This window comes from Giraffa tippelskirchi, chromosome 6 (assembly GCF_054371585.1).
Source record: "Giraffa tippelskirchi isolate mGirTip1 chromosome 6, T2T-mGirTip1v1.2.pri, whole genome shotgun sequence".
Taxonomy (NCBI): Eukaryota; Metazoa; Chordata; class Mammalia; order Artiodactyla; family Giraffidae; genus Giraffa; species Giraffa tippelskirchi.
The window spans coordinates 45,948,154-45,973,763 of NC_137280.1; the positions used below are offsets into that span (position 1 = coordinate 45,948,154).

Below are 25,610 nucleotides of genomic sequence, written 5' to 3' on the forward strand. Positions count from 1 at the left end.
TAAGCATAAGAGCTATCGAATAAGCACATAAGCAAATATTATTAACAATGAAAAGAGATGGTTTGGGTTTATGGAATCTATAACATCGCATGGATAGGGAAAACTAAGTCTCATCATTTTCATAAATTTAAGAGAAATGAAGTCAACAAACAAGAAATAAATTCAATCTTTAATTAGTAGTCAAAAATAAACTTTTTTCCAGAAACTTATAATTTTGTTCTCTAATTTTGAAAGTATTTTCTAAAAAAAATCACTACAAATATTCAATTATATAGGCTCTCATTTAATCATTTTAATATATACTGGCATTTAAAAAAAAAAGAAAGAAACCCATGGCTCTGACCTAGAGTAGTTTCAAAGAGATACATGAGCTGTTTTTTTTAACTTCTAGTTCAAGCTCTTGCTTTTTCAGAACCAGTCCAGAAAAACAGAAAAAAAGTCATGGCAACTTATAGATAATATTTGTGGAGACACTGATTGCAGACGTGGTGACCCAACAGGGACATGTGGCAAGACCCAGACAGTCTCGCTGGTTCATCTTTAGGGGACTTCCCTGGCCACTGAGACACTCCCAATGTCTTGACAAAACAAAGCAGTGAAATACATCTAGAAGCTTCCAGAATAAAAATGCCTACCATGGTGCATAAATCCATTGTCACAGAGCCCAATGCCAAATATCATCGCCTCTTCTCTGGTGCGGCAATCCCCCTGTCAACCACAAAAGCCCTGTACAAGTTAATAGGCAACGGAAGATTTTGCTGCATTGTAACCACATTTGACATTTGACATTCTCAGCACTGTCCTGACAAAGCCATTCATACATTAGGGCTGACATTGCTTTCATAAGCCCACTAACAATGTATCTAATTGTTATCAAACATTCCCTTGATTATGAAGATATCTTTTGACATTAAAAACAAAGATTTACTATTTTCTGAGAAAAATTATGCTTGATTAAAAATGAAAATACATGAGTAACTACAATTTATTGCTACCACAAATGATCCCTTATTTCTTTGATCATATATCCCAATTATGTATCAAAGAAATACCCTATAGTTGAAAACTCACTAAATAAAGTTTGCTAAGTAAAACTCATTATGCATCATCTCTGCTATCACCTCCCACCAAATGGCCTTGCTCTTTAAGTGCCTCCAAAGAAACCTATTAATCTAGTGTGACTTGTAAGACCCTAAGAGTATGTTGCTCAGTGGAGTCAGCAAATGCAAGCTTTTCTTTCGCTCTATTGCCAGAAAAAATAAAAATCAGCTCACATAACTGATCCCCAAAAGAAAGCCTACTGCAACCTTTTGTTATGATTTTTATCTAGAAAACATCTATTTTATTCATTCAAGTATGAATTCATATACACTCTGCCCTCTGTAACACGGCTTCAGTATCTGAGAATTCAACCAACCACGGATCAAAACTATTCAGAGAAAAAAAAAACAAAACAGAAAGTTCCAAAATGTAATACTTGAATTTGCAGAATCAGTGACAATTTATATAGTATTTACATTTCATCAGGTATTAAAAATAACCTTAAGGTTAATTAAAAGATATGGGAGATTATATGCAAATGCATACCACTTTATACAAGGGGCTTGAGCATCTGTGGATTTTGGTACTTGCAAGGGTCCTGGGACCAATATCTCCTAGATACCAAGAGGAATGACTATGTATATGAATATGTATGTATATATGTATGTATCTGTTGTATCTATATCTATATAACCTTACAGTTGTATGTTTTACAGTTTAAGATGTGCTTTCTTACACATTATCTCATTTTTTTCTAGCCCTGTCTTTTGGCTCGTAGGTAAAATACTCTTCTGGGAAAGACTGAGGGCAGGAGGAGAAGGGGGAGACAGGGGATAAGATGGGTGGATGGCATCATCGACTCAATAGACATGAGTTTGAGCAAACTCTGGGAGATAGTGAAGGACAGTAAAGCCTGGCATGCCGCAGTTCATGCGGTCACAAAGAGTCAGATATGACTGAGCTACTGAGCGACTGAACAACAACAGTACTCTACCAAATCCATCCTTTCTTCTCTCTGGCTTCTATTTCATTCCTATGTCAGCACCCTAATCCAGTGTTGCTTCATCTCACTTCTAAATCACCATAATTCTTTTCCTCAGCTCAGTTCAGTCGCTCAGTTGTGTCCGACTCTTTGCGACCCCATGAATTGCAGCACGCCAGGCCTCTCTGTCCATCACCAACTCCCGGAGTCTACCCAAACCCATGTCCATCGAGTTGGTGATGCCATCCAACCATCTCATCCTCTGTCGTCCCCTTCTCCTCCCGCCCCCAATCTTACCCAGCATTAGGGTCTTTTCCAACGAGTCAACCCTTCGCATGAGGTGGCCAAAGTATTGGAGTTTCAGCTTCAACATCAGACCTTCAAATGAACACCCAGGATTGATCTCTTTTAGGATGGATTGATTGGATCTCCTTGCAGTCCAAGGGACTCTCAAGAGTCTTCTCCAAGACCACAGTTCAAAAGCATCAATTCTTTGGTGCTCAGCTTTCTTCACCGTCCAACTCTCACATCCATACATGACCACTGGAAAAACCATAGCCTTGACTAGACGGACTTTTGTTGGCAAAGTAATGTCTCTGCTTTTAAATATGCTATCTATGTTGGCCATAACCTTCCTTCCAAGGAGTAAGCGTCTTTTAATTTCATGGCTGCAGTCACCATCAGCAGTGATTTTGGAGCCCCAAAAAATAAAGTCTGACACTGTTTCCACTGTTTCCCCATCTATTTCCCATGAAGTGATGGGACCAGATGCCATGATCTTAGTTTTCTGAATGTTGAGCTTTAAGCCAACTTTTCACTCTCCCCTTTCACCTTCATCAAGAGGCTCTTTAGTTCTTCTGCTTTTAGTTCTTCTAAGAGTCGGACACGACTGAGCGACTTCACTTTCACTTTTCACTTTCATGCATTGGAGAAGGAAATGGCAATCCACTCCAGTGTTCTTGCCTGGAGAATCCCAGGGACAGGGGAGCCTGGTGGGCTGCCATCTATGAGGACGCATAGAGTCGGACACGACTGAAGCGACTTAGCAGCAGCAGCAGCAGCTGGGATTCTCCAGGCAAGAACACTGGAGTGGGTTGCCATTTCCTTCTCCAATGCATGAAAGTGAAAAGTGAAAGTGAAGTCGCTTCAGTCGTGTCCGACTCTGTGCGACCCCATGGACCGCAGTCCACCAGGCTCCTCCGTCCATAGAATTTTCCAGGCAAGAGTACTGGAGTGGGTTGCCAGTGCCTTCTCCGCAGCAGCAGCAGTAGCCCTCAAATAATTCAAATCTGAAGAACTGAGTCACTTAAAATATATAAGTTGTTGTTTTGTTGTTCAGTCACTAAGATGTGTCCAACTCTTTGCGACCCCATGGACTGCAGCACTCCAGGCTTCCTTGTCCTTCACTCTCTCCTGGAGTTTGCTCAAACTCATGTCCATTGAGTCAATGATGTCACCATCATCCAATTTAGTCAGTACTCCCCAAAAGGTGTTATACTAGGTGCTGACACATAGGTTAACCAGCTCCTACCCTAAGAATCATGGGGACAGTTTCATCCAGGGAACTGGGACCACAGAGAAAGATGCTGAGCCAAGTCTGGAGGATCCAGCAAAGTTTACTGGGGGAGATGATGTTGAAGCAGAGCCTTAGAGGAAGTGTAAAAATCAGCCCGACTAACAGTCCCTTGAAGGTAGGAAACATGTCTGCTTTCTGTTTTGGTGGTTTCTTTTATTTTAATCACCAAAGCATTTGCTTAAATGTTAAATTCACAGTAAGAGCTTGCTTTAATAATCACCAACAGTATACACTGATCATTCAACCGATGGCCTTGATGGAAAGAGACCCTTCCTTTAAAATAAAATCTCTTGTTCATCTTAGCTTAAGAACTTTAACTTACCATTCTCTTATCATTCCTTTACCATACCTTTCTCCTCAAAGCCAGCCATGTTTTCCTAATCTAAAGCTAGAGTTAATTATGTCTGATATTTACATATATGCAAGTTTTACACTATCAGAATCATAAAGCTTAAGTGATGGAGAAGAGCTGATATATATAGTTATTCCAGTAAGCAGGAAACAGTTGTGAAAACAAAATCCAGAGAGACTAAGTGACTCATGCAAGTTTGCATAACTGCTTAACAGCATAGCTGTCATCAGACCAGATTACCTGTATCCTAGTCCATTTCAATTTCTACTATGCACAAGCATTTCTACAGGGACAGTCATAACAGACCAGTAAGAAAACCTGAAGTAAAAAAGAATTGCAACTTGGTCTGGGTTTTGAGCAACTTATTTTAGTCTTAAAATGTTTATACTTGGAAAGTAAAAGTGTCAAAAACGAAAAAAAAAGTTGATGACTGACTTCCTTTGTCAGAACTCTAAATATTTATTCAGTATTAGCTTTTGCTTAAAAAAAAAAAAAAAACTTTCTTCAGTTTTCTCACATAATCAACATAGAAGAAGTCATGTGAATTCTATAACAGTATAATTTCTATGTGAAATTTCAACTCTATTACCAAACAAAGAACCAATCCCAATGACATGCACTGACCATCATGTTGTAAAAGGTTTTCACACTAGTAAACCCACTGAACACTGGAATTTGGGTTTTATCTAAAAAGAACTGTTTGCTTTAAGACCTTAATTTCTCAATAAAATAAATGTCAATACTATAAATGCAAAACCAGGTATTCCTGAATAGTCTAGAAGTTAATATTAAATAATAAAAATTTCAAAATGTACATACACAGATAAATCAAATATGAATCAAACATTTATATTTAAGACAAAAATAAACATTTCTATGACTGAGCATCAAATACTATTATTCACTTGTAACAAAAGATGTAGGTGATTTTCTTCAATAACAAAAAACTAACTTGACTCAAATATCCAAATGTAATGACAACATTTCAACCAAGCCATATTCCCTTCTCCAAAACAGTAAGTTCTGTCAAAGCAGATATCAGTTTTCTTAGCCTTTCCTTTAACCTGTGGAAAACATTTGATTATTTATTAGTTAATCTAGTATGATAAAACATCTAAATAAATTTATATTTGAATATATATTATAATGGGCTTGATGCCTTGAGTTGCAAATTTTCTCAGTACCAGCTGTCAGCTTCCACACTCTGAGAAGCAGAGTGACAATCAAAAAAAATTCTGCATGTTTTTATTTACAATGTGTGCAGATGGATACCAAAGCTCATAATATCAAAATACAATTATCATCTAACAGAGAAGAAGGCACAGGGTGACTAGAGTAACTTGCTAGGACTAAACATTAGATACTTTAAAAAAAAATCTGTAAACAAAACATATGAGAAACTTTAGTACATATACACAACTTTTCTTTAGTGATATTCAAATTACACTTAGTCTTTTGAATGGATCTCAGCTGATATTTTTGAATCACGAAACATCTTCCTCTTGAAAGACAATATAGCATAAAAATTAAGTTTGAAAACTCTGAAGTCAGATGATCCAGATTCAAATCCTATCTCTGCTTCATTCTAGCTTTATCACTTTGGTCAAGTCATTTCACTGTGTCTCACCGGCAATTAGGGAGTTTTTAAAATACCTAAATCACCTCAAAGTTTAAAGCAGCCATGAAGATAACTTGGCAATTTCTATTCGTCTCTTTACCTGTGCAATCAACCAGTCTATCAGCTTGTTGGCCATAACGACAGATTTGTAGGTTCTTAAGTGATAATCTTTATCTCTACAAAGGAAAGAGAAACCAAAAACACTAAGCAAGAGGGTAAGTAAGGGGAAAAAAAGAGAGAGGATAAATAAGCACCAGGAACACTTCATTTAGTATCAGTGTGCAACAGAAAAGTTTACTGGATGGAATCTGAATTGATTGCCCCACTTACGTATAAATAAGGGAGCTTTACCAGGTTTACACAACACCTGACAACTCCCTTCATCAGTTCACACCAGAAGAAACCCACAAAGATACCAAAACAGGACATTTCTTCTTTCACATTTTCTTATATCCAAATTGATTATCACTGCTACGTTATCTGGTAAAAACTTGGCTAGAAATACAATCGCTCATTATCAATAAAAGAATAATAAAACAGAATTCCTTCCCTTTAAATCAAGATAGGGTTTATGAAAGAACTCCTCAAAATGTGGAGAATAAAGCCACCTTTTGCATTTCTGCTCTTGAATTCTCCAGAAAGGCAGGATTTGCCCTGGAGGATGATTCAGTTGGCTCAGCTGTAGTGGGAGACCTCAGGCCTCCCCAGAGGGAAACACACGAAGAACCTTGTCATTTTGTTTGATCAGAGCATGGACTTAGACACACCGCATCCCCAGGCAGCCAAGGGAACCCAGAGCAGTCTCTCCTTGTCTGCAGACTTCCCGGATCTGAGAAATCTTTCAAAGTCTAGTTAGATAACTATAAAGTGCTCACGATCAGAACAAGACCCAAGGGCAGAAATCTATGATTCATTTATTTTGCTGGCCTGAATCAAAATGGAACGAGAAAAGAGAGTTTTTCAAAATGTCAAAAAAAAAAAAAAATCCAAACTGCAATCAACTTGACGTGACAAATAATTACTGGCTATATTCATGGTTCTTTTAACTTCTGTCAGCAATTTACAATTAATATTGACATCATTTCATCCACTCTCATAAAAAGCTCTATAAAATGTGATTGAAATTTCTGAGATTTCAATAGTGAATGTACTAGGTTAGCCAGTAATCAACAGCAGATTTTTTTGTAAATCTTTTAAAGTCTGTCTCCGTTTCTGACACCCCATCACCCATTTCACCTTGGCTTCCATACGTGTCAAAAAGAAGGACAGGGTAGTTTTTATAGAAGACATGTGGGTCTATGGATTTTTTTCACCCAAGTCATTTTTCTTTTCATAAGCTGAGTTCATACATATTACAAGCATGACTATCACACATTCCATCTGCTTTATGGGTTTTTTTCCCCATAAATTTACCCTTGACAACTCATAAACCATTGTCATTTCTAGCCAAAGAACAATTCCTTCTTATCAGCTCTTTCAGAATGTAACTTTCTTGATAAAAAATCTCACATGGCTAAAATATATTTTCAGAACACATTTTCTCATATATAAAACCTACATACACACAGACGCACACGTGGTATGAAAAAATTATCCAGTATCTGTTTCTATTAGTTTAAGACATGGGTTCAATCTCTGGGTTGGGAATATCCCCTGGAGGAGGGCACAGCAACCCACTCCAGTATTCTTGCCTGGAGAATCCCATGGACAGAGGAGCCTGACGGGCTACAGTCCATGGGGTTTCAAAGAGTCGGACACAACCGAGCAACTGAACACGCATGCAAGTACGAAAAAACACATGTGCTATTGTTAAGTAACCATTGTTTAGCGTTATGTTATCCAAAATATTTACAGAATGTCTGTGCCAGGAATATAGCAGAGAATCAGTAAATACTGGTTTCTTGCACTTTTTTTTACTTTGTGAAGAAGCCTGCTTGTGAAAGTGGACAGAGCATTTTCAGGGGTAATAGGTAAGACCCTGTTTTCTCTTTCAGGATCTGAAGTGTGGGCATTCCAACACTTAATCAGCAACTTTTGGATTTTTTTTTTTTTTAAGCTCTGCATTTCCTAGGAATTAGAAACCAGAGTGAAAAACAGAAATACTGTCCATCAAACTCCTGGATTCTATCTATATCCATGACTGAAAAGCCTCTACATTCATTTTAGAAATCATACATTCATTTTTTTGTTCTGAAAAATATGTTTTAGTCAAAAACTCCAAATGAAATCTGGCCATCTGAAATTAATTTAATATTATATTACATTATATCAATTCTATCAGTTTGTGTATACTACAAATACAATTCTCCTCCTGATTATCTCTATTAGTAATCATAACATAAAACTCAAAGTTTTCTGTTGTCTTTCTAAAAGGATAAACTGAAAATGAATCCTAATTTCTCTTTAGAAACCAGAAAGGCATATCTCTTCAGAAGTAAAAACAAGGTACAGAAAAACTGATAAAATTATTAAATCCAATTAATTCTTCAGTTTCAAGTGCAAAACATTTTCTTTCAATAAAAGATGATTAAAAGAAAATATTGTGAAATAAAATACAAGTCAAAGATTTGATTGCAAGTCTAATTGAAAAAATTTATATACAAGTAATCATAATGGTAAATATTTATTAGTAAACAGTATTTTGAAATTCTCTCTGGTTAGTCAGCTACTATTTATTAAATACTAACTGACTGTGGATAACTTCATTATCAAGCCTGTAATTTACTATGAATTAATGGCAAATAATTTTACAAATCAGAATAAAAAGAATAGAAGAAACTGTATAATTAGAACTCCAGAAAATTTTCAAATATTTTAAGATAAATTGTTACCTAAAATAATCTTTAAAAGCAAAATTTTCACTTTCGGAAGAAAAACAAAATAAGCTAAGTTCAGCTTAATAATATTCACCTAATATGCAATATAAATATTTCCATTTAAACTGTCCAGAATTTAGAAACTAGACTCACCTTATGACTGGAGTAAACAGACTATGAAGACGACAATATAATCGTACACCCTGTTGTAAAATAAAGATATGTCAAAAACAAGAAAAATCAGTCAAAGGACATACCAATGAAATTTAGAAATAAATAGATTATTCTGAAATTATTACACAATCTTAACCTATTTGAAAGTTATTCAAACATTACATTATATCATAAAAATAATATAACCTGAATACTTTAAAAAAGTATTGTGTCATTAATTTTTCACCTACAAGTGACATACATACATATGCATGTACAAACATGCATGTGATATACATATATACACATATGCATACATACAAGAAAGGCTTCCTCAGCGATCAATGCAAAGAAATAGAGGAAAGCAATAGAACGGGAAAGACTAGAGATCTCTTCAAGAAAATTAGAGATACCAAGGAATATTTCATGCAACGATGGGCTCAGTAAAGGACAGAAATGGTATGGACCTAACAGAAGCAGAAGATATTAAGAAGAAGTGGCAAGAATACACAGAAGAACTCTACAAAAAAGATCTTCATGACCCAGATAATCACGATGGTGTGATTGCTCACCTATAGCCAGACATCCTGGAATGTGAAGTCAAGTGGGCCTTAGAAAGCATCACAACGAGCAAAGCTAGTGGAGGTGATGGAATTCCAGTTGAGCTATTTCAAATCCTCAAAGGTGATGCTGTGAAAGTGCTGCACTCGATATGCCAGCAAATCTGGAAAACTCAGCAGTGACCACAGGACTGGAAAAGGTCAGTTTTCATTCCAATCCCAAAGAAAGGCAATGCCAAAGAATGCACAAACTACTGCACAATTGCACTAATCTCACACGTTAGTAAAGTAATGCTCAAAATTCTCCAAGCCAGATTTCAGCAATACGTGAACCGTGAACTTCCAGATGTTCAAGCTGGTTTTAGAAAAGGCAGAGGAACCAGAGATCAAATTGCCAATATCCGCTGGATCATTGAAAAAGCAAGAGAGTTCCAGAAAAACATCTATTTCTGCTTTATTGACTATGCCAAAGCCTTTGACTGTGTGGATCACAATAAACTGTGGAAAATTCTGAAAGAGATGGGAATACCAGACCACCTGATCTGCCTCTTGAGGAACCTGTATGCAGATCAGGAAGCAACAGTTAGAACTGGACATGGAACAACAAACTGGTTCCAGACAGGAAAAGGAGTACATCAAGGCTGTATATTGTCACTCTGCTTATTTAACTTATATGCAGAGTACATCATGAGAAATGCTGGGCTGGATGAAGCACAAACTGGAATCAAGATTGCCGGGAGAAATATCAATAACCTCAGATATGCAGATGACACCACCCTTATGGCAGAAAGTGAAGAAGAACTAAAGAGCCTCTTGATGAAAGTGAAAAAGTGAAAGAGAAGAGTGAAAAGTTGGCTTAAAGCTCAACATTCAGAAAACTAAGATCATGGCGTCTGGTCCCAACACTTTATGGTAAATAGATGGGGAAACAGTGGGTGACTTTATTTTTTGGGGTTCCAAAATCACTGCAGATGGTGACTGCAGCCATGAAATTGAAAGATGCTTACTCCTTGGAAGGAAAGTTATGACCAACCTAGACAGCATATTAAAAAGCAGAGACATAACTTTGTCAACAAAGGTCCATCTAGTCAAGGCTATGGTTTTTCCAGTAGTTATGTATGGATATGAGAGTTGGACTATAAAGAAAGCTGAGCACAGAATTGATGCTTTTGAACTGTGGTGTTGGAGAAGACTCTTGAGAGTCCCTTGGACTGCAAGGAGATCCAACCAGTCCATCCTAAAGGAGATCAGTCCTAGGTGTTTACTGGAAGGACTGATGTTGAAGCTGAAACTCCAATACTTTGGCCACCTGATGCAAAGAGCTGACTCACTGGAAAAGACCCTAACGCTGGGAAGGATTGGAGGCAAGAGGAGAAGGGGACGACAGAGGATGAGATGGTTGGATGACATCACTGACTCAATGGACATGAGTTTGTTGATGGACAGGGAGGCCTGCATGCTGAGGTTCATGGGGTCGCAAAGCGTAGGACAAGACTGAGCAACCGAACTGAACTTAATATGTATATACATGTATATACATATAGTATTTGTATATACATACATACATTCATGTGTATGTACATATACATACATATGACATATATACATACATATAACAAATATCTCAAAATTATTTTTGTTAAAATATAAAATTTCAACATATAATGTAAACAGAGTATTTATAAATATATGCAATGACCCACCATACTACTTGATCATTATATGTCAATACAGAGCTTGCCAAGTGTACAAAGAAAAATGATATTTGATGAATTTTATAATTTGTATTTTTGCTAAATGTATTCAAGTATCATGACCACTTGTTGCTACATGTAAAATAGTTTTCAATGGATATAATCTTCTGAGTGATGCAACTGCATTAGAACAAGATAAGAGAAAAAAGACAATAGGATCTAACATTACAATTCTTATAATGCCAAGAAAACATCAAGAGGCTTGCTTCCATATGTCACATAAAAACTTCCTATACCAGGAGAATTTTGGTCTCCCTACAAAATTTTATCTTGCTTCAGTAGGACAACACGAATTCTTCCACTGATAAAAGGTTGTGGGAGAGGCTATTACCTTTGAAATCACATCCTGCATCTCATTTCTTGGATAAAATGTTCCATCATCATAACGAAATCTATATAGCATCTGTTCTGGTTTGAATTGATGTTTATCTGTAACTAGGAATATAAGAACAGCATATTAAAATCCTGACAATCAAAAAAATAGAAGATAAAAACATATTTGTAAAACACATATTCCCAAATACTGAAACATTTTAGTTTTACCAAAAGCTTTTGTTTCCCTAACATAGTAATGCTAATCCAGTATTTCGACAGTAAGATTAATGATAAGATTTTATGATATAGTTACGATTTCCACAGAAGGACTGAAGAACTAAACTGAGGTTAGCAACATTCAGTTAGCATAGTATACGTATTTGTGTGTGCGTAGTATATATATACATATATATACTTTTATAAATGAGGATGTGTTTTCTATTTCTTCACAGTGCTACAAAGTCAAGCAAAAAGTGCCCTTCGAATAGCAGATACTCTAGCTAGTGAGTCATAATTTGATTCTCAGCCCCAGAAGTGAGTTTTAGCATTTATCTGTCTTATCTCATAGCAATCAAGCCAAGACCACACATACACCAATCTTAACCATTTATCCTGTGTTTAAATCCCCAGAGTACATTAGATAAATTCAATATGTAACTGATAACAAACTTTTAACAGTTTTCTTACACTGACAAATGCTTTTCTTTTACATAGGATAAGATTTTCATATTTATAAAGACCCCTACTAAACTTTCAAGTTTTCTTTTTTCCAGAAGTATTTTATAGGTAGTCTAATAAAAAAAAAAAAAATAACTGTTCTAGAAAGAAAAAACCTCAAATTAAATCTCAAAGAGTTTACGTTTAAATGTTTTTTCACAGGGAATGCAACATTTGCAGAAAAGACAATTTATTGCAAAGGGTTCTATTTTCATGATTAGATAGAAGACTTTAACCTTTACTTTTTGCTAAAAAAGTTGAAGGGAGAGAAAAACCAGTCAGGATTAATTCTAATAAACCACTTTAGGTGAATCCATAAGAAAAACAAGAGATTTGTAACACAAACACACACATACACACACACATATACAAAGTTTCAGCTATTTCAGCCTAACCTATCCAAACAAAATGAATGACTTAACAGCCATAGAACTGAGACATGACTGCTGCCAAAAAGATAACATCACCTTTTGGCATCTCTTTTTCTAGGTTAAGTCAAAAAGAAAAACATATGTGAAAGAAAAATAAAATTGAAAGAAATATTTTGAAATCCTACATGTTTCAGAACTAGTTATTTATTTCTCCTATGGAATCTACCTATTAATAATTCAATTTTTATCCCTTAAGAGTCATTGAAATAAATGATTATATTGATATTCCAAAATTCAAGGCAACTTGGGTCCAAAGGTCTCCTGCCTCAATAAAGGAAGTGGTGGGTCAACCTATTCAAAAATGTATACAGTCCTTCACTGTAAGGTAAACTCTTGTGATTTTGATCATAATTCTTGGGTTAATCTGAAACTCATAGCTGTTCCCTTAGACAAATAGTGAATATATAATAGTTCTGCATTGAAATTCATTCCCCCCAACTTCCTGAGGAGGTAAAATGGCTTTATTAGCTGATGAGGAAGGTTGCTTAATACCATCTTTTAAACAACTATGCAATGCTGGGCATTACCAGGAATGTACTGGCAAATGTTTAACAGCTGTCTCTCTGGTGATGAGGCAGAAGGAACACTGATGTGTATAATTCACCAATATTCATGGTACCAAAAATTCCCACACTGGCCAATTTCAAGCTCCCCAAATAAAGTCACTAAACACAGAATTAGAGGTGCAGTGACACATGATTATTTAGTATTCCCACCATAAAAAAATAGTAGATACAAATAATACCAAGCCCATAAAGAATAAAATGTAGTAAAAGAATTAGGAAGTGATGAGATTTAAGACTATATTAACTTTATAATTTATGTACTTATATATTTATATCATTTCATTTTAATAATAGCTGTGCTTAACAATCAGCTTGCAATTTTTTAAAAACACTTAATCACCTGCTCTCTAGAGCTTGTACCAGCCAACTTCAGCACACCACTGGCTATAATGGATGGGCCCTCGTAATTCTCACACAAGCATTTTTAATGCAAATAATAGAGCTAGACAAAAAGAACATTATCAACCCACCACAGAGAAAGCATATGCTGTCCCAACCCAAGAATTCCCAGTATAGCAAGGCTCAGCCTCTGATGAAGTTCCCAGCAATATTTGCAACGTGAATAATAGCAATAATAGTTGACTTTTTTTCCCCTTTTTTGCTGGTTCCTTTTAAAACAGATGACTCATTCAACTTTATTTTAGGAATTCTATTTTCACTAAAATGCAGCTGAAATCACATACTAATGAAACTAGCCTGTCTGGCTCCTATTTCTTCATCCTAATAAAATTATTAATGTGAAATTGCATAATATGTTCTCTAACCATACTTTGGGAGAACTTCTATTAGTTAATTGTGAACAGTTAAAAAAAAAACATTATTTCCAGTGACAAAAGTTCTAACCTGTGAAATCTGACATTGTAGCTGATCAGATACTAGTAAGAGTAATAACACAGGTCATCAAAAGCAAACTGCAACCAAAAGAACAATATTCATGGAGCATACTCAGTGCTAGATTTCTCAGAAAAAAAAAGAGTTAATAATATTATAAATATTTCAATTCTTTTAAGTTAAATAATAAAAGGGCTCTTGTATTTGAAATTTCAAAATAAATTTTAATTCAGAATTTACCAACTACTTTCTTTTCAAAATTGTATTCCTGTTGGAGACAATACTGAGTCTCGAGGGAGTTGATTAGGACTGAAATTATGATATCCATTCAAAAAAAAAGCTTACATTGTTGATTTTTTTCTCTTTCTAGAAGGAGATAGTTAAAAATATTTTGATACTTATATTACTAAAATAAATAAGGGTGGTTCCCTCTGTGATTCCTTCCAGATCTTTTAGCAGTCCTGAACTGGTCAGACTCTAGATGACTATGTTCATGAAGATATTGAATGAGTATAATTCCCCATCAACTTTGTACCAACTTAAAAGTGACTTTAATATGTCTGCCTAGCTATTCATGTATTCAGGGAAAGTAATAACAGTTTTGTTAATTGTAAAGTCCACCCATAACAGTCATGTCTGGTGGCTCAGATGATAAAGAATCTGCTGCAATGCAAGAGACCAAGGTTCAATGCCTAGGTCAGGAAGTTCCCCTGGAGAAGGGAATGGATACCCACTAGAGTATTCTTGCCTAGAGAATCCCATGGACAGAGGAGCCTGAGGCTACAGTTCATGGGGTCGCAAAGAGTTGGGCATGCCTGAGTGACTAACACTTTCACTTTCTTCAATTTTTAGAATTCAATTCACTAAACTAACAAACAACTCTTCCTCATACAATTTCTGGATCATCTATGTTGAAATAAAGCAAGAAAAGATAGTTGACTTGAAAATAATCTCACAGCTCCTTTGAAAGTTTAACCTCTTTCCACGCCCTGACCTTTCCAGCATTGGGAATAAAGCTTCTCCAATATTCTGTTATCTGTCACAAGGTATCTCATAGTCAAAGAAGAAAATACTGTAGCAAACAGTGTAGCTCTTTCTAAAATATAGTTAACTCATCACACAGAAGTACAAAAAGTTGCATATCCATAATTTTTTAAACAATTTAAATAGCAGCATCCATTGTTGACAGATAGCTTTAAGACTATCTTTTTCTGTTATTTCTAATTCATAAAGGATTAAAGTGACTCAGATTAACAGCAGGAGTCACAATAACCTCAACCGAAAATAAAAGTGTTAAAAGTGATTTTTGTGACTATTGTTTGCAGGTATCATTGTAAAACATTAACACATGTATTATGATTATTCTAGCTTTCATATAATTTCATTGATTTTTATACTGACCTAGGAGCTAAGACTCAGGGGCAGAAATTAAGTAACTGACAACCAAATTGTGTTAGCTTCTGTTTTTCCTGTGTATGCAACTACAGGACATTTTTAGGAGTCTCTTACAGTCAACTGAGTGAGTGAGTGAAAGTCGTTCATTTGTGTCTGACTGTTTGTGACCCCATGGACTATACAGTCCATGGAATTCTCCAGGCCAGAACACTGGAGTGGGTATCATTCCCTTCTCCAGGGGATCTTCCCAACCCAGAGACTGAACCCAGGTCTTCTACATTGCAGGTGAACTCTTTCCCAGCTGCACCACCAGGGAAGCAATCACATACCTGAGTTGTGTCCACAAGTATGTGCACAAAAATGATGTACAATGGGAAATGTACAAACCAATTTAAAACAAACAAAAAACTCCACCCTTCCTTCAAGGTGACCTTTAGGAGCACTGTATTGAAGATGGTCGAGGCTATATCAGGCACCAAAACCCTATACAGAGCCACACGCCACAACCTCATCCTTCACTTCTAACTAAATTTTATGTGAATAAAAAACTGGCTTCTATAATGTGAGCCTTCTATAATGTATTGGGGAGGTTTACCTGTTACAGCAGCTAGTGCTAACCAAGACAGTTTTCCTTCTCAATAGTCCCTGCAAAAAATTAGTTCTCCTAACCTAGTAGATCTCTGTCTTCTCTGAAATGAAATATGCCAGCAGCTGGATTTCATAATGAACAAGGTAAAAACATGGGCTTAAAACCATCAAACCAATACAATATTGTAAAGTTAAAAAATAGGTAAATAAACTAATTTAAAAAAAAAACCATCAGACCATAGAAAAAATATCCCTGATTCATATACACATACCTTCAAGTACCTAGCATAATATCTCACATGTAGAAAGAAGGAAAGAATCAGTAAGGAAAGGAATAAACAAATGTCCATAAACAGATTTTCCCTTCCTTGCTCTATGGGTAATGCATAGTCCCTGGAATTATACAGCCTGGAATGGGGAAAGAATAATCATTTCTGACAGCTAATGATTATCACAAAACTGCTTTATGTGCCACCTCCTTTACCTTCAATAGTCTATAGGATAAAACAAATACATTCAATCTTTGTCCCAAATATATACTTGAACATGGAGTTAGAAGATAAAGATGAACACAAACAGGAAAGCCATCTAGCTCAGTATCATTTCACTTTTAACTTATAAGATATTGGATGATGTTTTTAGCATACTGAATGCTAAATGGAGTTTTAATGGCATTAATGGACCAAGTACAAAATCATATACAACTTCTCAGTATTATCTGTTTATTCAAAATATAGCCATTCATTTATTCACTCACTCAGGAAATAATAATGAGGCACCTATATGTTCTGGACATTGTAGGGATTTGCTACATATTAACACACAAGGCTCCTGTTCTCATGGTACTTCTATTTTGACTGAGGTCTAGAGTAGAGATGGGAGATAAAGAGAGAAATATTAAATAAAGAAATAAATGAAACAATATGACAATTTCAGAGAGTGAGAAGGAGTCCATGAAGAAAATGTCAAAAATTTAAAAGTAGTTTATTGAAATAATGGGGACTGGGTAGGATTCTAAAAGGCAGAATGTCATGGAAGATGAGACACAATACAGTGGCATCTGTCAATTCATTCACTGTTGTTTCTCCAAGACCTAGAAAGGTCCCTGACATTTATTAGGGATTACTAAGCAATTGTTGATTGAGAATAGCAAGAGCAAAGTTCCTACACAAAAAGTCATCTTGGAGTGTTCAAAGAAGAGACAGAAGGTCAGGGTGGCCACCACATAAACAGTTAGACACAGAGAGGAAGTCAGGGGCTCTATCATGTAGGGCTATGTACAAGAGCCTTGGTAAGAGATTTAGGTAAAAAGTCTAGACTTTTCTTTAGGTTTAATGGAAAGCCAGTAGATGACTGTAAGGAAGAGAATACCTAGATCTTATAAATGTCTTAAAAGGTCTCTTCAGCTGTTTCCTGCAGAATATTCTACAGGGGTGGAGGACAACCATTGAAACAAGGACAAAGAAGGTGGTGACGGGGAAGAAGGTGGGAATCCTGGGACAGCAGTAGTCTGATTAGTGACCTGTTTGTTGATAGGGCTCACAGGATTTCATGGCATGAGGAAGGAAAAGGAATGCTAGATGATCCCTGTCTGGGTAGTGAAGTGAAGTCGCTCAGTCGTGTCCGACTCTTTGCAACCCCAAGGACTATAGCCCACCAGGCTCCTCTGTCCATGGGATTTTCCAGGCAAGAATACTGGAGTGGGTTGCCATTTTCTTCTCCAGGAGATCTTCCCAACCCAGGGATTGGACCCGGGTCTCCTGCATTGTAGGCAGACGCTTTACCGTCTAAGCCACCAGGGAAGTCCTATCTGGGTAGATGGGGACATTATACTGGCAGCGTCTACTATGTTGGGGGAAAATTGGGAGGATCTAGTTTGTTTTCACCTCATTCTAATTTAGGGGGAAAAACAAACATCAAAACTCCATAGCCAAATATCCGTATTTAGTCCCAGTTCCTTGTCTTTTTCTCTTCTTGCACATTTTGCATGAGAAATTCCTCAAGCTTTTATTCTTAGTTCAGTGATCATTCCTTTGTTGTTTTTTTATGTGTTTCTTATTGATGTGCTGAGAACCTGATGCTCTCTTGAAATGATTCACAAACACTACCTCACTCTCCCTCTACCTTAAATGTTACATCCACACGTTTTCAACCTCCTGCTGGACCCTCCCCTGCAGAGGCTTTGTACCCAATCCTTCATCTTCTCCCCACTGGTCCTCCTCTTTAATTAACTATCTCTGTCATCCAGACAGAAAGCACAGAAAATCTGATCTCACCCCTCACTCTTCATGGGCTCCCCTGGTGGCTCAGATGGTAAAGAATCTGCCTGCAATGCAGGAGACCCAGGTTTGATACCTGGGTCGGGAAGATCCCCTGGAGAAGGAAATGCTAACCCACTCCAGTGTTCTTGCCTGGAGGAGCCCAGTGGACAGAGGAGCCTGGCAGGCTACACTGCACGGAGTCATAAAGAGAAGAACACAACTGAGTGACTAACACTACCTCACTCTGCATCTCCCAAGTCTACAGAGATATCTACATATGCTACATATGCTCTACATATGCTCTCAGCTTCTAATGGATCCCTCTCATCATGCCCATGCACAGGGCTCTGGTCTCTTTTCTCCTGAGGAAGGAAGGATCCCCGTGGGGAGGATCTCCTTTAATCTCTAACTCTCCACTCCTCAGTTAGCTCTGAAACCAAGTTCGGGTCACTCCTCGGCTTCCAGGTGCCCATCAGCTCCTCACTTCCTTCAGAAGCAGTCCCACACACCACAGTCAGCAAGTTAAGAGCTGCTAAGTCAGGGTGTGTGCCTTCCTTTCTCATCACAGCCCTCTCCCCAGTATATTCATCTGTGAAAGGTATGGGCTTGCATTGTGCTAGTTCTGAAGAGGCCACCATGAACTTCCTGCTCCCCTGTCTGAGAGCTACTACTTCTTCAGGTGGAATGCCCTTCTGTCCTTGTCAGAGTTCCATTCACTCTGCAATGCTCAGTGCTAAGGTAACCTCACTCACAAAGCATCCCAAATACTCTAGTTAGAACTCACCATTAAGGAACTTGTCTCAACCCTACATCATTCTTAACTGGAATTTAAGTCTTGCCTGTGTTGGAATTGTTCCTTTCAAGTTAACAAATATATCGGCATAAGCCTATATTCCCTGAAACAATATTCTATACAGATGAGACACCCTAGGACGTTGGAAAAAAACATAAGCATCCTATAACGTGGAGAAGTATTATAAACTAAACCAATCAGTGCAACAACGGCAAACATAATTTGTGGAAAAATAAATTAAATAGGTGATTAATAAAATAATTACCATGATGGATGATTCCATTTTCCAATAATGCTTGTCCCAAGTGAACACCTTCCTCAGGCCTGTGAATCTCTCCAATTTCCAACAGCCATGACACAAATTCACTGCAACAGAAATCCAACGAAGAAGTTAAATCATTATGTTTTTCCCCAGGAAGTCTATCTGTACCATGCATTTATCAAGCAGCTATGAAAGGAGTCTCAAAATACAAAGGAATGCTTGCAGTGAATCTTACATATATTTTTTCATATATGTAAGGCCCATATATATTTACATTGGACTCTATTCTACAAAACTCATGTCCATACATTCAGACTTACCTAAACTCTATTTAATAACTATTCAATTTATCTAGACCTTTAGTAAACACAAAGGGAGAATTCTAGAGTATCTTTAACTATAGGTTATTACACATATAGAAGCAAATTTGGGACTAGAGAGATACAACAGATTTTAAAGATAACTAAACAGCAGAATTAGATAGAATAACAATGACTTAAAATAAGAGATAAACTGTTTTGAATGTAGCTTTTCAGGCACAGAGAACCAATAGGTTTGAAACTCCAAGAGGGCATACAAAATAATTCTATTATGCATGCCCTATATGATAGAATTCTAAAAAGCTTCTTCCATCTACCTCCCTCCCCCATCAGAATTCCACCCCTTGGTTTGTCAATTAAATTCTAATCTAGGTAGCTCTGTGAATGCACTGGTATGTGTAATTAAAATCCCAAGTCAGTTGACCTTAAAATATGGAAACTATCCAAGTGGGCCTGACTTGAGCAGCTGACCCCTTTGAAGCACAGAGTTTTCTCAGGCTGGTGGCAGAAGAGGAAGTGAGAACAAGGAAAAGCACAGGAAAGATTCAATGTGCCACTGTTGATTTTAAAGCTAGAAGGGGTCATATATCAAAGAATATAGACAACTTCCAATGGCCAGCATGGAAACGGGTGCCTCATTCTTACAACCACAAAGGATGAAATTTTGCCCGCAACCTGAATGTGCTGGAAAAATGAAGTCTTCCTCAAAGATTCAAGATAAGAGCCCAGCCCCTGCCCTACCAACACCTTGATTTTGCCCTTGTGAGACCCTGTGCACAGGACCTACTCTAACTCACCTGGACTTCTGACCTACAGAAATACAAGTGAATACCTACCTGTGCATCATTTTAAGTGACTAAGTATATGACAATTTGTTTTGCAGCAACAGATGATTGTGTGTCTATTGTGTGTGTTACTCGCTCAGTCGTGTCCAACTCTATGCAACCCCATCCACAGACTGGAGCCTGCCAGGCTCCTCTGTCCATCAGATTCTCCAAGTGAGAATACTGGAGTGGGTTGTCATTTCCTTCTCCAGGGAATCTTCCTGATGCAGGGATGAACCTGGGTCTCCTGCATTGCAGGCAGATTCTTTTACCATATGAGCCACCAAGGAAGCCCCCAATAGACAAATGTTACACACCAAAAGACACAGAAAAGTCTGAATGCCTTGTTTTCAAATTTTAAAATGACTTGGAAAATTCATCGCTATATCTAAACTGCCATCCATAAGGAATCCTCCAACACAAAAACATCCATCAGAACTGTCTACCATGCATATCTGCTGTGGTTGAGAAAGGCCACTGAGAATTAACAGCTCACATCACTCATTATTTGGGGAGAGGGTGGGGAGCCCCAGTGTTTTGTAACACTTAGGAGACCCTCATCTCAGTACTGATATTTTTTTAAAGGCCTGTGATATCATTAAGAGGACACAATACAGAGACATTTTACAATAAAATATTTTATCATGCTCATGTTTAAAAAGCTAATGCTTAAATGTTTATGTTAACTAATGAATATATTTCAGAACAATTTTATTTTTGCACAGAGGCCAGAGAAGCAAAGCGATGGAAAGTGTCAGGAAATTACTTTTCCATTTATTTCAAAACTAAAAGCAACACATATGGTAAAGTCAAATAACCAAGGGATATGGAAATTCAAACATAAATGCCTAGTCCACAATGCATATTTTAAGGCAGAAGAAGCTATTAAAGGTCTTTGTATGCTTCTATTAAAGAAGAACCATCCAAAAGAAAGAAAAGTAACATAGAATCTGGTATAGTGGTAACATAATGCACTTTGCAATAAGACAGCCTGGATTCAAACAATGTTTCTGCCCCTACTAGCTGTGTGATGTTGGGTGAGTAAATTTAATTCTCTAGGTCTCAGGGTTTTTTTCCTCAATGACATGGAATTAATAAGAATATCAACCCCATAGAGCTGCCTGGGATTAAAGGAGCTGACAAATGTCAGGAACTCAACACTGTGTCTAGCACATGGTAAGTGATTATTCAATGTCAGCCATCCGTAAGTGGGCTGAGATGGTTGGCACAGAGCTAAAATATAATTCCTCATTTTGATATTAGCAGATTCCTGAATGTTTCCAAATTAAGTGAGGGAAAAAAAGCATATTTTAAGTATTCCTATAAATTAGGAGTATAGGGGGAAAAAAGAAAGGGTAGGGAAGAAAGTTAACGAGTGACTTTATTACGGAACCTAATCAAGTAATAAAAAGATCCCATTAACACATGGCAAAGGGATCATGATCCAGTCAGAAACATCTCATACTCAGGTCATGGTATGTTGTTATGGAAAAGGCTACAATTAACACAGCAAATGTTTACTGAGTCTCCACTATGTCACCAGGGTTCTGGGCAATGCTTTGCAGATCACTACAAATAATGGGCACCACAGCCATAGGAGATGGTATGGGTAAATGCTTAATAGAACTCTTTGTCCTTCAGTAAGGACAAATTTGAGCCTGGGTGAGCTTTCTAGCTCTGTCCCTAGAAACCTGATGAGGGTTGAGTGTCAGTTGTATTACTAGGTGGCATTCTTACCTGGAAAACCTCACGTACAGAGAAGCCTGGAGGGCTACAGTCCATGGGGTCACAAAGAACCCAACGTGACTGAGCCACTAACACATTGCTTGTGGTAAAAATGGTTTCTGATGGTTAAACTGCACACTTCTAAACGCCTGGTGAGAAGCCACAGCTTGAAGTGACTCATCAAGTATGACTCTTGAAGTAAGGGGGTATGTATTATGGGAACCTTGGCGGTTACGCCAATGAGGTTGTTCTGAGAAAGGGTGTCTTCTTTGCAACATGGGACTCTTAAGCCAAGGGGGGCTCACATCTGCTCTCTCCCTCCACCTGGGGACACAGCCAACACCAGCAACTACAGCTTGTTGCTGTTGTGTGGCATGCTGTGAGGACCACTCCCATTGAAGAGGTGACCCCCCCTGCTCCCCGGCAAGCACAGGGTCTTCTGGCCTATATTCTTCTGATGAGGTTGGAGTTGGCATAGTCTATGGTAATTTTGTATGTTGGACTTTCCTGATGGCTCAAATGGTAAAGAATCTGCTTGCAATGCAGGAGACCCGAGTTCAATCCCCGGGTCAGGAAGATCCCCTGGAGAAGGGAATGGCAGTCCACTCCAGTCTGTATAGCTAAGAAGACATTCTGAAACATAATTAACATTGTTGTTGTTGCACATAAAAATTAACAGTAAATTCCAAGCATTCTCATCACAAGGGAAAATTTTTTTTTCTCTTTCTTTAAGGTGTATGTAAATGAGATAAGTGATGTTCACTAAACTAATACGGTAAACCTTTTACAATGTATGTAAGTCAAATCATTATGCTGTGTACCTTAAGCTGACACAATTATAGCTCAATAAAACTGGAAGAAAAGAAAAAAAAAAGAGGACATTTTGTAAGTATCACAGGTAAGCAATACAATCATTTCTATTGTTATAGAGAGAAGAAAAATTTAACTCTTCCCCATTCTCTCAACTGGGCTTCCCTGGTGGGGAAGAAACCACCTGCTAATGCAGGAGATTCAGGTTCAGTCCCTGGGTCAGAAGGATGCCCTGGAGAAGGAAATGGCAACCCACTCCAGTATTCTTGCCTGGAGAATTCCACGGACAGAGGAGCCTGTCAGGCTACCTTCCATGGAGTCACAGAAGAGTTGGACACTACTTAGTGACTAAACAACAACAAATCTCTCAACTAGCCAGTGGCAGGATCAGATCTGAGTGGGGACTGGGTTTTGAACTACCTCTCCAGTCTACTTTTATAGCATTGACATTGTAAATTACTAGTTGTATGAACTTGGACATGTCCAACTCCCTGATCCCCTAGTTTTTTAATCTTTAAAACAAATTATAAAGGTTTTTAACTCTTAAGTATGTGTTTGAAGATTGGAAGTAACGTACAGGAAGAAGCTGGCACAGAGCGTGTCCTAAGCAGAGCCACCTGAAGGCAGTTACCCTGCCCTCTGCCTTAACCCAGCAGGGATTCCCACCTACAGCCAAGTAGCATCTGCAGAACCAAAGGCACAAATTTGATCTTCTCTGAGCTGAATGACCAAGTGACCTCCTTGCCTGTTCCTCTGTGCCTGGCCCCTTGTGTGACCCACTTTTTCAGACTCTTCATCAATACCCTTTCATCTTGAGCCCAGCTGTCTAAATTCTGAATTAATTGAGAGTTTAGACTGTGTGCTTTTCAGTCTAACTGACTCTCAGTCCCTGCACTCATGTCCTTGCCAGACTCTGTGCCCTACAGGCAAACCCGCCTGCCTGCCTGCCTGCTGCTGCTGCCTGATCCCAGCCTCTGCCATGCCCCTAAAACACAGTTTATCAGAAATTACTGAAGTCATGGATGAATGGATGGATGGATGCTTTCAGTTTTCTGGTCAGGATTCCTGGCTGTATATCCATTCCCTCATCCCATTATGGCCTAGGAAACACAGATAGTAAAGAAATATTCAAAAACATTTAGGAGAATATTTTTTTAGGAAAAATGAATAATTAAAGGAAAGTTAACACATGAGATCGCGAAAATATGAAAGAAACACAGGCACCCAGACAACAACCCTACCTTCCCAGAAAGCATTTAGGGAACGTAGTCAGTTTTCTTTTTCTGTCTTTGATCAGATTTCCTTGTTTGCACATCATTTTATAAAGTTTCTCACCCTGTTCGGAGATCATTACCCAGGTGTCTTGCTCCATTCCTAATTTTAAACCTGTCAAAAATGAAAACACAGGACAGGTCACTGAAAAAGTCTCTTGATTTCTTCATGCATTCAGAAAACAAAACATTCTTTGCATATCTACCACGCGCTGGGATTTGTGGATACAAAGCTTGTGTAATAGGACTCTGGCTGTCAAGAAGTTCATATGGTACTAGGAAGACAGTCAAGGTGAGATGCCTGAAGCAAAGGGCACTTCTGTGCAGACTGTGTCCCAGAGGCACACAGTTTGGCTGGTGGAGGAAGAGGAGCTGTATCTCAAACTCCATGGACCCCTTTAGTAGGACTCGCGCTTACGCTCAGTCGCTCAGTCATGTCTGCCTCTTTGCAACCCCATGGACTGTAGCCCACCAGCTCCTCTGTCCATGGGATTCTCCAGACAAGAATACTGGAGTGTGTTGCCATTTCCTTCTCCAGGGGATCTTTCCAACCCACGGATCCAACCCAGGTCTCTGATATATCCTGCACTGGCAGGCAGGTTCTTTACCACTAGCACCACCTAGGAAGCTCTTTGTAGGACGAGATCACCACAGTTAGATAGTGGCATTGGAGACAGACTTAGAGGAAAAACTGTGCTATGGGAGAGAAATGGTCACAGTACCTAACCACTATCTTAGGGAAGTTTCATGGATGGACCACGTTTGAATGCACGGATATGAACAGGATTTCCAGAGAGAGAATATCTTCACAAAGGTCATCTGAAAGAAGAGGCACACAGCCCTGGGTTTCAGGTGACAGGACAGGAGGTGGATGGAGGGGTGGGCAGGGTCCTTGCTCACCAGCAGTCTCAGTGTATTTTGTGCCTTCGGAACTGGGAGAATGTCTATGAATTTTAACCAGAGGGAGGGGGAAGGCAGGGAAGTGCAGGAAAGTTTTGATGCTTTGGAAACAAAGCTCAGAGGACAGTATAGGGAATGAACTGAAAGGAAGTGGGTTTAAAAAGAGAGAGACAATTAGTAGGGATCCACTAAAGTTCAGGCAAATTCAAATCTCTGTAAACAACAGCAGGTTATCGGGAGAAGAGGATAAAGTTGAGAAATACCTGGGAGGTGGTATTGTTAAGACATAGCAATGGGTTAAATGTGGCTGTAGAGAGAATAAATCAGGATGGCTCTCAGACAGTTGATGGGAGAACTGAATGGTGATGGGAAGGCATCTTGGGCAAAGGGTTTCAGGTACAGAGAAAACCAGCACTGAGTAGCTTGAGCTTGGACGTTCACATGAAGCCCAGGGGGCAGTTGATTAAATGAGCATAGAGCTCCAGAGAGACAACAAGACTGGACATAAAGACTGAGAACCTGGCAGTGCAGAGCGGAAGTTAATCTGATAGGGACAGACAATGCAGGCCAGGAAATTTAGAGGCAACCATTGCCAAAGGTAAAATTCTGGCCACACTGACAATCAGTGGATGGGACTGATGAAGAAATGTGGCAGAAGAATTTCTTGAATTTTTTTTTTTTTTTTAGTCTTCTAACTACTAAACTTCTTACTAAAATTTTATTTACGATGGAGAAGTCATTAACATTTG

General features: G+C 38.1%; 1 protein-coding gene across 2 annotated transcripts in view; it reads right to left on the reverse strand.

Annotated features, from left to right (window-relative positions):
- The window catches only part of PREX2 (phosphatidylinositol-3,4,5-trisphosphate dependent Rac exchange factor 2), a 278,656-nt gene that overhangs the window by 151,308 nt on the left and 101,738 nt on the right, over positions 1-25,610 (reverse strand). For both annotated transcript variants that reach the window (XM_081501827.1, XM_081501826.1), the window contains 6 exons: positions 23,932-24,076; positions 19,015-19,115; positions 11,184-11,287; positions 8,539-8,588; positions 5,670-5,745; positions 636-708 (listed from right to left, as the gene is read on the reverse strand). In XM_081501827.1, the coding sequence (XP_081357953.1) occupies positions 636-708; positions 5,670-5,745; positions 8,539-8,588; positions 11,184-11,287; positions 19,015-19,115; positions 23,932-24,076 (549 nt within the window). The remainder of the gene's footprint in view (positions 1-635; positions 709-5,669; positions 5,746-8,538; positions 8,589-11,183; positions 11,288-19,014; positions 19,116-23,931; positions 24,077-25,610) is intronic.